Source organism: Numida meleagris, chromosome 1, assembly GCF_002078875.1.
Source record: "Numida meleagris isolate 19003 breed g44 Domestic line chromosome 1, NumMel1.0, whole genome shotgun sequence".
In the NCBI taxonomy this organism is placed as follows: Eukaryota; Metazoa; Chordata; class Aves; order Galliformes; family Numididae; genus Numida; species Numida meleagris.
Genome location: NC_034409.1, coordinates 103,387,302 through 103,399,814, shown reverse-complemented (window position 1 = coordinate 103,399,814; position 12,513 = coordinate 103,387,302). Strand labels below are relative to the sequence as shown.

General features: G+C 42.6%; 1 protein-coding gene across 3 annotated transcripts in view; it reads right to left on the bottom strand.

Moving 5' to 3' along the window:
• The window catches only part of SON (SON DNA binding protein), a 39,083-nt gene that overhangs the window by 24,046 nt on the left and 2,524 nt on the right, over positions 1-12,513 (bottom strand). For all 3 annotated transcript variants that reach the window (XM_021404676.1, XM_021404660.1, XM_021404668.1), the window contains exon 3: positions 791-10,696. In XM_021404676.1, the coding sequence (XP_021260351.1) occupies positions 791-10,696 (9,906 nt within the window). The remainder of the gene's footprint in view (positions 1-790; positions 10,697-12,513) is intronic.

Sequence of the window (12,513 nt, the reverse complement as noted above, 5' to 3'; positions counted from 1 at the left end):
CTGAACTAAACAAGCTCAAAACTTGTCAGTTACATTTATATTATTACTAATTTAATCTCGTTAAGATTAAAAAATACATTAATTTGCTTATACTAGAGAGCTGACAGTATAATTCAGTACTGCCATTAACAATGTCATTAACTTAGCTGGGAGTATCTGAAAATTCAATTTTGGTATAAGTAATCACAGAAAATGTAATCTCATCTAAAGATTCAAAAGTACAATTAAAAAAAAGCTTTTTCAAGCCCACATAGTATAGATCATCAAACCTCTGTATCACATACTTCATTAATAGTTCAACAATGCCCCCCTTAATTGAGCAAAGCTTTTGAATAACAAACATGACAGTGGAAAAGAAAAAAGAATAACATGAAAAATATGAGTTATTGTCAACAACAGAGCTGAAAATTGTCACTGGCACTTACACATATTCTTTCATTCTTAATTAGTTCCCAGGAAAACTAGAAACTTGTTAACATTCTTACAGACTTCTAGGCCTTCACTAAACAGTTAAAATGAAATGTGTTCCCCAAGACTGCAACAGACTACCTTAGTGTAAACACATTAAAGCAAAAAATATGTCCTTGCTTTAAATGCACTTTCATCCAAATGGATGGCACAATGGCTCCATCATGGAAGTTTCCTCACTGAAAGTTACTGCTTAAAAATAACACAGAAAATGACTTCAAGAAATTCCTTATGGAAGCTACAAAAATGTTAAAATTAGACTATGTAAACAAACACAGAATTATCTAGCCATAGATTCACCAAAAATAAAACTTTCACTTACCCAAGTCTGTAAGGCGTTTCGGTGACCTGCTTGAAAATCTTTCTGATGATCTGGACCTACGACGATCAGGTGATCTGCTGTAACCTCTTCTTCTCCCTGAAGACCGTGATCGCCGCAGTCGAATTGGTGACCTACTAGAGCTCCGTCTTCTTCCTCTTGACCTCGATCGCCTTTGGCGAAGAGGTGTTCGACTCCTGCTCCGTAATCTCAGTGATATCCTACGATCTCTTGAATCTGATCTTCTCCTTCTTCTATCAGCAGATCTTGATCTATTTCTCTGAGATCTTCTGCGCCTGTCTCTCGATAAAGAACGCCGCCTTCTTGATGCTGACCTCGATCTACTTCTTCTTCTGTGCCTTGAACGTGACAATGAGCTAGATCGAGAACGACGATTAGATTTTGATCTTGATGCTCTTCTACGCGTTACTGATCTGGAGCGGTTCCGCCTAGAGCGAGATTCTGTATCATATCTCTGGGATCTGCGCTGAGAAGACCTGGAGCGTCTGCTTCTAGATCTCCGCGAAGACTCTTTGTCTGCTGTTTTTTCAACAGATTTTGATCGACTCCTTTGGCGAGCAGTGGATCTGGAACGTCTACGTCTAGATCTCCGTGAAGACTCCTTGTCTGCTGTTTTCTCAACAGATGCCGACCGACTCATTTGTCGAGCAGTGGACCTGGAGCGTCTATGTCTAGATCTTCGTGAAGACTCTTTGTCTGCTGCTTTTTCAACAGACGTGGACCTGGAGCGTCTATGTCTAGACCTCCGTGAAGACTCTTTGTCTGCTACTTTGTCAACAGATGGGGATCGACTCATTTGGCGAGTAGGAGATTTTGAGTGTCTACTTCTAGATCTTTGTGAAGACTCTCTGTCAGACATTTTTTCAGCAGATTCAGATCTAGATTTCTCACGTTCAGAAGATTCAGATCGCCTACTTTCAGTCATAAAAGAGGAGTCCTGTCCCTCTGACTTCTCAAGAGGTATGCAAGGTGACCCCTCATGTTTATCTTCAAGAGCCAAAGAGGGCTCCATATCCTCAACTTCTTCACCAGTGGTAGACCTTGACTCGTGGTCATCTGATGATGTCGAATCTCTTCGTTCGGCTGTCAAGGAAGGTTCCACATCTTCTCCTTCTTCACCAGTAGTAGACCTCGATTCACGCCCATCAGGGGATGTGGAATGTCTGTGTTCAGTTGTCAAAGACAGCTCCATATCCTCTGCTTCTTCACCAGTGGTAGATCTTGAATCTTGCTCATCAGAGGATGTGGAGTCTCTTCGTTCAGCTGCCAAGGAGGGTTCCACATCCTCCACATCTTCACCAGTGGTAGACCTCGATTCACGTTCATCTGAAGATGTGGAGTGTCTACGCTCAGCTGACAAGGAGGGCTCTCGGTCTTCTGCTTCTTCACCGGTGGTTGACCTTGACTCACGCCCATCAGGAGACACAGAACGTCTATGCTCAGTTGCTAAAGGCTCCAAATCCTCTACTTCTTCGCCAGCAGTAGACCTAGAGTCATGTTCATCAGAGGACACAGAGTCTCTACGTTCAGCAGTCAAGGAGGTCTCATGGTCCTCTGCTTCTTCACCAGTGGTGGACCTTGACTCATGCTCATCAGAGGATGTGGAGTCTCTTCGTTTCCCTGTCAAGGAGGGTTCCACATCCTCTACTTCGTCTCCAGCAGTAGACCTTGAATCATGCTCATCAGAAGAAATGGAGGATCTACGTTCCACTGTCAAAGGCTGTTCCGAATACTCTGCCTCTTCACCAACACTAGATCTTGACTCTTGCTCATCAGGGGACGTGGAACGCCTATGTTCAGATGTCAAAGAGGGCTCCCGATCCTCCATTTCCTCATCTATGACAGATTTCTCATCGTGTCCCTCAGGAGTAACAGATCGTCTACGTTCAAAAGTAACAGAGGACTCCAGACCATCTTCCTCCATGGGGGATTTCAGTTCATGGCTCTCAGGATATGGGGACATGGAACGTCGACATTCAGAGGTCAGAGTCTCTTCATCAGGAACAGATTTCACACTGTTGCCGCCAGGGGACATGGAGCATCCGCTTTCAGGCACTAAAGGCATTGCATCATCCATTTTTTCAGCAGGGATGGATTTCAAGTCACTGACATCTGGGGACATGGAGCCTCTATCATTTAACGTTAACGGTTCAGAATCACCTACTTGTCCAGAAGCAAGGAATCTCAACTCCTGACTGTCAGGGGATGCTGTATGTTCACTTTCAGATGTTGGAGAAAGCTCTTGAACATCTGCTTTTTGAACAGTGGTGAATCTTACCTCCTGGCTCTCGAAAGACAAGTAATGGTCACGTTCAGATGTCAAAGAAGAATCCATATCTTCTGTTTTATCACCATGAGTTGATCTTGATTCATACCCTTCAAGAGACACTGCGTGTTCGTTCTCATATGTCAGAGAAGGTTCCTCACCCTCTACTTTTTCAGCAGGGCTAGAATGCAGCTCCTGAACTTCAGGGGACATGGCACATTCACCTTCAGACATCAGAGACAACTCCTGCACCTCTGTTTTTCCAACAGCAGTAGACTGCAACTCCTGGCCATCAGTGGACATTGAACTTTCACTGTCAGATGTTTCAGAAGGTTCCTTCATCTCCTCTTTTTCAACAGGACTGGATCTCAAATCGCGGCCTTCAGGAGATACATCATACTCATTTTCAGAGAGCATAGAACACTCCTGCACTTCTGTTTTTTCAGCACGAGGAGATGACAACTCCTGCCCTCTGGGGACTGCAACATATTCACTACTTGATATTACAGGAAGCTCCTGCACCTCTTCACCAGGAATGGCTGTCATATCCTGGCCCTCAGGAGATACAGCATATTCATTTTCAGACAGCGAAGAATGGACCTGTTCCTCTCTTTTTCCAGCAGGCAAAGTTTGTGATTGCTGCTCTCCAGAGTATGCAGCATATTCATTGTCAGGTACTACAGAAGGTTCTTGCACCTCTACCTTCTCCGGAGAGCTAGCTCTCAACTCCTGGCACTTCCAGGATATAGTATATTCATTTTCAGATGTTAGAACAGGCTCTTGCACTTCAGTCTTTCCAAACGCAGGTGACAGCAACTCCTGGCTCTCAACAGACACTGAACATCTTTCTTTGGGAATCAGATAAAGTTCCTGTACCTCTGTTTTTTCAGCAGGGGTGGACGTCAACTCTGGACCAGGAAGGCCCACTGCGTATTCATCTCCAGGCATCTGTGAACAATCCTCTACATCAACTTTCTTGAAAGGAGTGGGTGTCAACTCATGATCATCAGAGGAAACAGAACATCTACTTTCTACTATCAGAGGCTGCTCTTCCTGCACCTGTATTTCTTCACCAGAGGAAGATCTCAAGTGGTGTTCATCAGGGGATGCAATGCATTTCTGCTCAGAGGGCAAAGATGACTTCTGCACTTCTACATTTTCAGTCTGAGTAGTTCTCAATTCATGACTATCAGGCTGTGTGTAAAGCCCACCTTCAGATGTCAGACAAGGCACCGTGGCCTCTAGTTTTTCAGCAGGTGTGCTTACCAGTTCTGCAATATCAGAAGACTCTGACAATCCACTTTTCAATGGGTGAGGAGGCATCTGTGACTCCAGTCTTTCAGGTGCATTGGGTTTCAATTCATGGCCTTCCGAAAACACAGAACACCTAAACTCTGATCCCAGTGACAGCTCTGCACCTTTTGTTTTCTCAAAGTAACTGTATTTTGACTCATGGCCATCATGGCACAAAGGAATTCCACTTTTAGACAAAGCTGATTCTGTAACCTCTGTTTTTCCAGCAGGGAGATGTCTTGATTTGTGCATTTCAGAAGATTCAAAGCAGCTGACTCCAAGTACTTGTGAAGATGCTGAACCATCTAAATCTTTGTCAGATGAACTGGACTCATGAGCTTCAGAAGATTTGCAGCTTTGTCCTACCGCAGTCAGAAAAACTTCCTGTATTTTTGCAGAAGAGGAAGTTGAAATGTGGTCAAATGTGATCTCAACAGGACCACACTCAGATGTCAGGGAAGCACTGGGAGCCTTTACTTTTCCAACAGGTGACTGTAAGGACGCATCATCAGACATCGGTGGAAGCTCCCCTATTTGTGTACCAAAGCTGGATCCCAATTCATGTCTGTCAAGAGTCCTGAAGCACACACTATCAGAAGCCAGAGAAGGCACCTCCATCTGGCCCTGTGCAACTGGTAAGGAGACTGACTCATGGACAACAGGAAACTCAGAGTTTGTAGCTTCAGGTGCTAAAAAAGGTTTTTGAACTTCTGCTGTTTCAAAAGACAGTGACCTTGACTCAGTGCTGACAGCCAACTCAGAAGACCCACTTTGAGGCACTTGCAAAAACTTCTGGGGCTCTGCATTTTCAACAGGGATGCGTCTCAATTCATGACCATCAGAAAGTACACTTCCAGGCATCAGTGAAAATCCTTGAATCTCCGTGTTTCCAGAGGATGTGGATATTGATTTATAATCATCAGCAGACACAGAGCATCCACTTTCATTTGTCAAAAGAGGCTCCGGACCCTCTATTTCTTTGACGGATGTAGATCTTGACTCATCTTGATGGGATGTGGAGAGATGAGATTCTGTTACTGAAGTTGTCTCTGGATCCCTCTTTTCAACAAATGAGGACGCTGAACCAGATGCTGAGACTGTAAGTTCAGGTGGTGATGAAGATTCCAGAGGTGCAGTTTTTTCTGCTGGCATGGATCCTAAGTCAGAGTCATAAAGTGAGGTCGACCCATTTTCAGAGGTCACAGAAACCTGTGTTTTCTCCACAGGCATGGAACACTGATCTTGACCATCTGAGGTTTTGGAGCTATCAAGTTCCGATATCACTGAAGGCTGTGGACCATCCGTTTTTTCAACTGATGAGCTTGTCTCAAGACTCTCAACAGTTTCGGAAAATCCACTTCCAGATGGTGGTGGCAGCTCTGGGCCATTTACTCCTTCAAGAGACAAAGCCTCTGACATGGGACCATTAGAGGATTTGGAGGAGCTGATTTCAGCTGTGACAGGTTCAGGACCATCTACTTTTTCTTGTTCGGATGAGTCCACATGCTTTGTACTGCACTTTGCTGAGGCTAACTTACTTGCTCTTTTTTCTACAGATTTTGACCTTGATTTAAGACTGTCAGAGGATTTTGAACGCTTCCGTTTGGACTTCTTTGAAGATTCTTTGCGTTTTTTTTCTACAGACCTAGACCTAGACTTGTAACGTTCAGAAGACTTTGAGCGACGACGCTTAGATTTTCGTGAAGACTCTTTCTTTTTTTCCACTGACTTGGATCTAGATTTGTAACGGTCGGATGACTTTGAGCGCTGACGTTTAGATTTCCGAGATGACTGCTTTCGATCTCTTTTTTCTACTGATCTGGACCTAGATTTGTAATGATCAGAGGACTTGGAGCGCCGACGTTTAGATCTCCGCAGAGATGCCTTCCGACCCCTCTTCTCTACAGATCTAGACCTAGATTTTGAACGATCAGAGGAACCAGATCCTCTATGTCTGAACCTCCATGAATACTCTTTGCCCCCTCTCTTTTCTGATGACCTGGATCTAGACTTAGAACGGTCAGAGGACCTGGAACGTCTGCGCCGGGATCTCCAGGAGGACAACCTGCTTCCTCTCTTTTCCACTGATGGCGATTTCGACCTGTAGCGGTCAGAAGACCTGGAACGTCTGCGTCCAGACCTTCGGGTCTTTTCCACTGACCTGGACTTAGATCGGTAGCGATCAGATGATCTGGAACGTCTGCGTCCAGACCTTCTGGTCTTTTCCACTGACCTGGACTTAGACCTGTAGCGATCAGATGACCTGGAACGCCTGCGCCCAGACCTTCTGGTCTTTTCCACTGACCTGGACTTAGATCTGTAGCGATCAGAAGACCTCGAACGCCCACGTCTGGACCTTCGGGAGGACAGTCTGCTCCCTCTCTTTTCTGCTGATCTGGACTTAGATCTGTAGCGGTCAGAAGACCTGGAACGTCTGCGCCTGGATCTTCGGGAAGATAACCTGCTCTCTCTCTTTTCCACAGATCTGGATTTAGACCGGTAGCGGTCAGATGACCTGGAACGTCCACGTCCAGACCTTCGGGTCTTTTCCACTGACCTGGACTTAGACCGGTAGCGGTCAGATGACCTGGAACGTCTGCGTCTGGACCTTCGGGAAGACACTCTCCTCTCTCTCTTCTCCACAGACCGGGATCTAGATTTGGAATGCTTTTTCCTGGAATCTGAATAGTTTCTGCTCCTAGACCGAGCTCTTTTAGAGGTCAAACGCCTGGAAGTAGAACGTGACCTTGATTTTTTTTTCCGTTTCCTAGACCTGGACTGGGACTTAGACCGACTCCTTTTTTGTTTCTTTGCATCGTTTTTACTTTTTTCACTGCTTCTATGGCTGCTTTTTTCAATAACTTTCTCAAGTCTCATTAAAGTCTCCCTCATTCGTGCTGCCACATCAGGCTGCACATCAGATGTTTCTGAATCTCTTGTCTCAGATGCCTCTTCTGCAGCCAATTCTTTGTCAGCCTCTGCTTGAGAAATTGCTTCCAATTGGCTTGCCTCTTCCACAAGTACTGGAACTACTTCTGTAACAGCCTCAGGTACTGGAGCTGCTTCCAAATCTTTTGTGTCTGCCTCCGACTCCTCAACTGCTTCTGCATCTTTCAGCTCTACAAGAGTCTCAGAAACATAAGCTGCTTCCAAACCTTTTGTTTCTGCTACACAACTTGGAGGAGCTTCTAAGTGTTTTGCATCCCCGATTACTTCAGACTCAGGAATCCCTGCTGAATCTTTCACATTTTCAGCATACGAAGAACTAAAAGTTGCTCCTGAAGTTACTCCAGATTCTGCTGCAATCTCTTTATCACTTAGTGCTATGAAAGGCTCAAACGCTAGAGCTTGCTCTGAATCTTTCTTTTCAGCAACTATCTCACATTCTGGAGCCAGATCAGGAACGCTCATATCCTCCATTTGCTGACACTGCTCCCCTTCTGAATACTGTACTATTGCAGCCACTTCATGTTCCAGCATTGTCCCCCGATCTTTTGTGTCCTCTGGTTTTGGAACTGCTTCAGAAGATTTCATTTCAGCAGCTCTCCAGACTTCTGCAGCCTCTTCCGTACTTTTCCATTCTGCAGTAGGTTTGGCTTCTAAAACTGTCTGAGCATGTTCTTGCGTTTCAGTGTGCAAATATTGTGGAACAGATTCTATATGTTGTTTTGTTATCGTGAATGCTTCTGAGGCACCCTCTAAAACATGAACTTCTGCCACCTTCCCATATTTTTGGGAAGTTTCCGTATCTTGGACGTCCATGTGTACTTCAGGCTCTTTGACTGTTTCAGAACCTTTCACTTCTGCTGCTGTAAATCCTTCCATACTTTCCAACCTCACTTCTCCAGCTTCTGATGCTGGCTCCAAATATTTTGCTTTCATTCCTTTCTCAATTCCTGAAGCTTCTTCCAAACCTTTTACATCAATCACAGATGAAGACTCAGTTTTTTCTCTGTCTGTCTTCCTTGTTGTAACCATATATTCTGTAATAGATCCCTGAGTTATCACATCTGTCAAAATCTCAGATTGCAAAGTTTCTTTCAAGTTTCTCACTTCTGTCACTGTTTCTTCTGCTCTTGGGAAAGACTCTAATACTGCTTCTGAATCGCCTACTACTTGCTCCTGCAAAATTCCTGGAGTAGTTTTAGAATACTCTACTACTTCAACAGCTTTGGGTTGTGTTTCAATTTCATTTGACTTCCTCCCAGTCCCATACTCTGTAGCTGTTCCCAACTCTTCCAAGCATACAAGTTTTGAATTTGTATCTGAAGTTTTCACTGTCACTGTTTGCACAGGTTCTAGTACTCCTTCTTTGCTCCTTTCTTTTGCTTTGTTCAGATCTTCCGCCTCAGGTATCAGTGCGGTTCCCCAGTCCTGCACTTGTGTCCTCATTTCAGATCCCACAGTCATTTCCAAATTTTTCATCTCTGTTAAGCATGAAGTTTTTGAACCTGATTCTGCACCTTTTACCTCCACAACTGCCTCAATTTCTGACAAGCTGTCTAAACCTCTCAATTCTGCAACAGTAGAACTTCTGGCTACTTCAAAATCCCTTCTCTCCCCTACAAATTCAGTTTGCGAGGTTGCCTCCAACCCTCTCGTAACTGTCATGATCTCAGGCTGTGAGACTATACATCTCTCTGTTTTGCTTGCAAAAAAAGGTACTGCAACTGTTTCCATGTGTGCTGTTTCTCTCCCTGCTGTTTTCAAATGCATCATTTTTGTCAGTGTCTCAGGCTCCATAACTCGTTCCATCCTGCCACTAGAAGGTTCTTCTGAAGCTTTCATGCTTTCCATTTGCAAAGACAATGAAGTCGCTCTTTTCATGTCTTCCTTCTGCAAAGACTGCGGAGTTGCTTCCAAACCTCTCAAAACATTAGTACTTTCCAGCTGCAGAGCAACTGAAACTGTTTGGGGAACAAGGGTCTGGACAACGGATTCTGATGTTGCTTGTAAACCTTTTGCCTCTGCAACGACATTCCCACGTGTCAAGCTTTGCGTTCCTGTTAAGAATGTAGGCTGCAATAACACTTCTGAAGCATTCAACACCGTTGCAGAAGTTCTTTTTGCATCCACGTCTGCTTCTGAAGTTTCTGGCTTTATCACAGGTTCCAGAACTTCTTCCAAAGGTCTCACATTTTCCGTCTGCACAGAGACTCTAACTGGTTCGATATCCTTCACTTCTGGAACAGCCTCTGGTGCCAGGGGTGTTTTGGCACTTTCAATTTCCACCTGGGTCACAGCAGTTTCTGCAGGTACTTTAAAAGAATGTTGCAAAGCTGCATCTTTATTTTTCACATCTCCCATCATAACTACAGGTTCCGAGGCTGCCAAGACACCTGAACCCTCCACGGAGCTGTACTGTGACACTCTCAAATTACCAGATACAACTGGTAATTCAGTTGCTCCTGGAATTCTCACTTCTCCCATGGCCACAGACATGTCAGTTACCTTCACAGTATTCAGATCTGCTTGATTTGCAGATTTAGGAATTGTGGTCACATCACTTGTCAAATACAGAGATTCTGAAGTTGTTTCTAACTCTTTAGCGCCTCCCAGTGCCATAGACTTTAGAGATGCTTCTGAATATGTCGATACTTCCATGGTATTAGATGCCAAACTTGTATCCAAGGCTTTTACTTCTGAAGGTAAAAGTAATTTCTGAAGTTCAGATTTATTGGCAACTCCTGATGGGACGCTAGCTGAAGCAACATTTCCAGTAACAAAAAAATCACCTTTTTCACTCACATTAACAGCTACAGGATAAATATTTTCATTAGACTGTTTAATTTGTTCTTCTCTAGTGCAAATTTCAGTTTGAGTCATGCTAGCATTCTGCTGAATAGTAAATTGGCTGCCTTCTAAATTAAACTGAGGATCTGTTGCACATAAAGTCCCCTTCTCACTTTCAAGATTTTCCATACGTGGCTGAGAATCAGCTCTCAACTCAGAAGTAAGTCCTAAAGCTTGTCTATCAAGCTCCACATTTGCCTGTAAGGACAGTTCTTGTGGCTGTACATGGACAGCCAGATTTGTATCTCCAAATCCCCCATGCTGCACGCTCAATGTGGAGACTGATTTCTCTGGAATCAAGTGAGAAGCAGTCTGTGAGTCTGCATGTTCTCCACGACGTGCACTCAACTTTGACTCTTTTGGCTGCTTTTTATGCTTTTTCTCTTTCTTCCTTTTCTTCTTCTTTTTCTTCTTCTTCTTGCTTTTGTGCTTTTTGTTTTTCTTTGATTTTTTTCTAGGAATTTCATCTTCACCTTCAGCAGTAGAGCTTCTTTTTGTAGATTGAGTACTATTGCTCACAGTAGCTTTGTCTACATCTAGAAAAAACAATATTTTCCTTATGAGTTTTACTAAAATTGGAAGTTATTTTAGACAAGTAATCAAATACATGGAAAAGGTACAAAAACATTTAAACTTGACACCAATGTCTTCCTCACTATCATACACCACCAACAAACATTACCTCTCCTGCCCTCTTGCACTGTTTGTAAAAACAAATAATTCTGCTTTTAAAAAGTTTTCAATTCTTCAAAAAGTTAATCTGTTCTTCCTGGTGAGTAACACAGTTCCACTGGGAACACAACTCTTTCCGACAAATAGTTTGATGCATCTTCACCTATATACAACACAACAATGCATTCTCCCAGAAGGTGGAAGACACATTTTTAAACTTCTTTTAAACTTCTTTTTAAAAAAGAACTCAAGTTTTCCAGGCAAATTATTTAAGTGGCAGCATGCTTAGTGCAGAAAATGGGGCCAACCGATTACCTCCTAGTTTGCTTTACAAAGGCTTATTAGTACAACTTCCGAGTGAGTTCATTACCACTAGTGTGTTAGAAGTGATCTAACCATATTTATTAAGTTCCTCACTGACTAACAAAGTTCTTCAAATGTCTTTGAGGAAATAGTATCTACTTCCTCAATTCTCAATAGGCTTTAAGATACTGTGGAGAAGTAGGAGCTCAGATCTTAATGCAGTTGCTATGTTAGACTCTTACTCTTCTCTCAATCTAATCCCATGTTTTCATGAGAAAACCACTTCTTTTATCGGTAAATTGCCACAGTCTCTGTTAAATTTTAGCTATACGTTCAAGTTTACTTGCATATCATCTTTAATAATCATATTTTACTGGGCAATGCACAGATAGGGACTCTCCAGTATAATCTGACTGCAATTACAAAGAATACTCTTCCAAGTAAACAATACAAAATATTCAAAAATTATTGGCAACTACACCTAACCAATATAACCAAGGTCCCATGAACACGTCTTAGGTAGCGTCTCGCTTCTCAGCCCTTTGGCTAAGATCAAGCGTAGTGTAGTGTAGCTTTAAGCTACACTAAAAAAAAAAATTCACAGTTAAAAAAAATATATTATTTCCAACAGCACTGCTGGGAATGCAATTAAACATGATAATGAAACAGTTAAATGAACTTTTCAGCACAGCATTGTCAGATAATCGCTGTTGACTAAAAGCAACATTAACTGCAGGAACATTTACCTTTGATTAAGTTTATCAACTTCAAGATTAATACATCTCACTTATTTACTACCATATTAGCTTGCCTCGTTCTTCTACAGCAGAACAACAAAAACACAAGTAAAACAGATACCAACCTAAGTGCTGCTTGTACAACATAGCTGTAAGAATATTGAAAATGCTCAAGGTAAACAAACTACTATGCTTAAAGAAAGAAGTAATGCCAAAATGTTGCAAATAACATCTTTGAAATAAACAATTTCTGTCACTATTTTCTACACTGCTGCTTGCAAAATTACTTTGCAACTATACTTACCAAGTACATACCAACCACCTATGTGTTGAATTAACAAAAACATCACAAGGACAATAATTACACCTTTCATCTCAGTGACTGTCTTGATTCGGAGATTTTACAGAAAAGACTAATCTCATGAGAAGGGATACTCAAGTTCAACTTTTTCGAATAATAAATCCAGTAATTTATGTAGCAGTTTAGTACATCAATAAATTGTAATATTCCAAATGTTAAGAAATAGTTGAGTACCTACAGCTTAAAGATAAGTGCCTTATTCATTTTAAAACAACAAGCATCCTACTCTGACAGAACAGTTAATCAATCATACAGTTCTGAATTCTAACAAATAACTTTT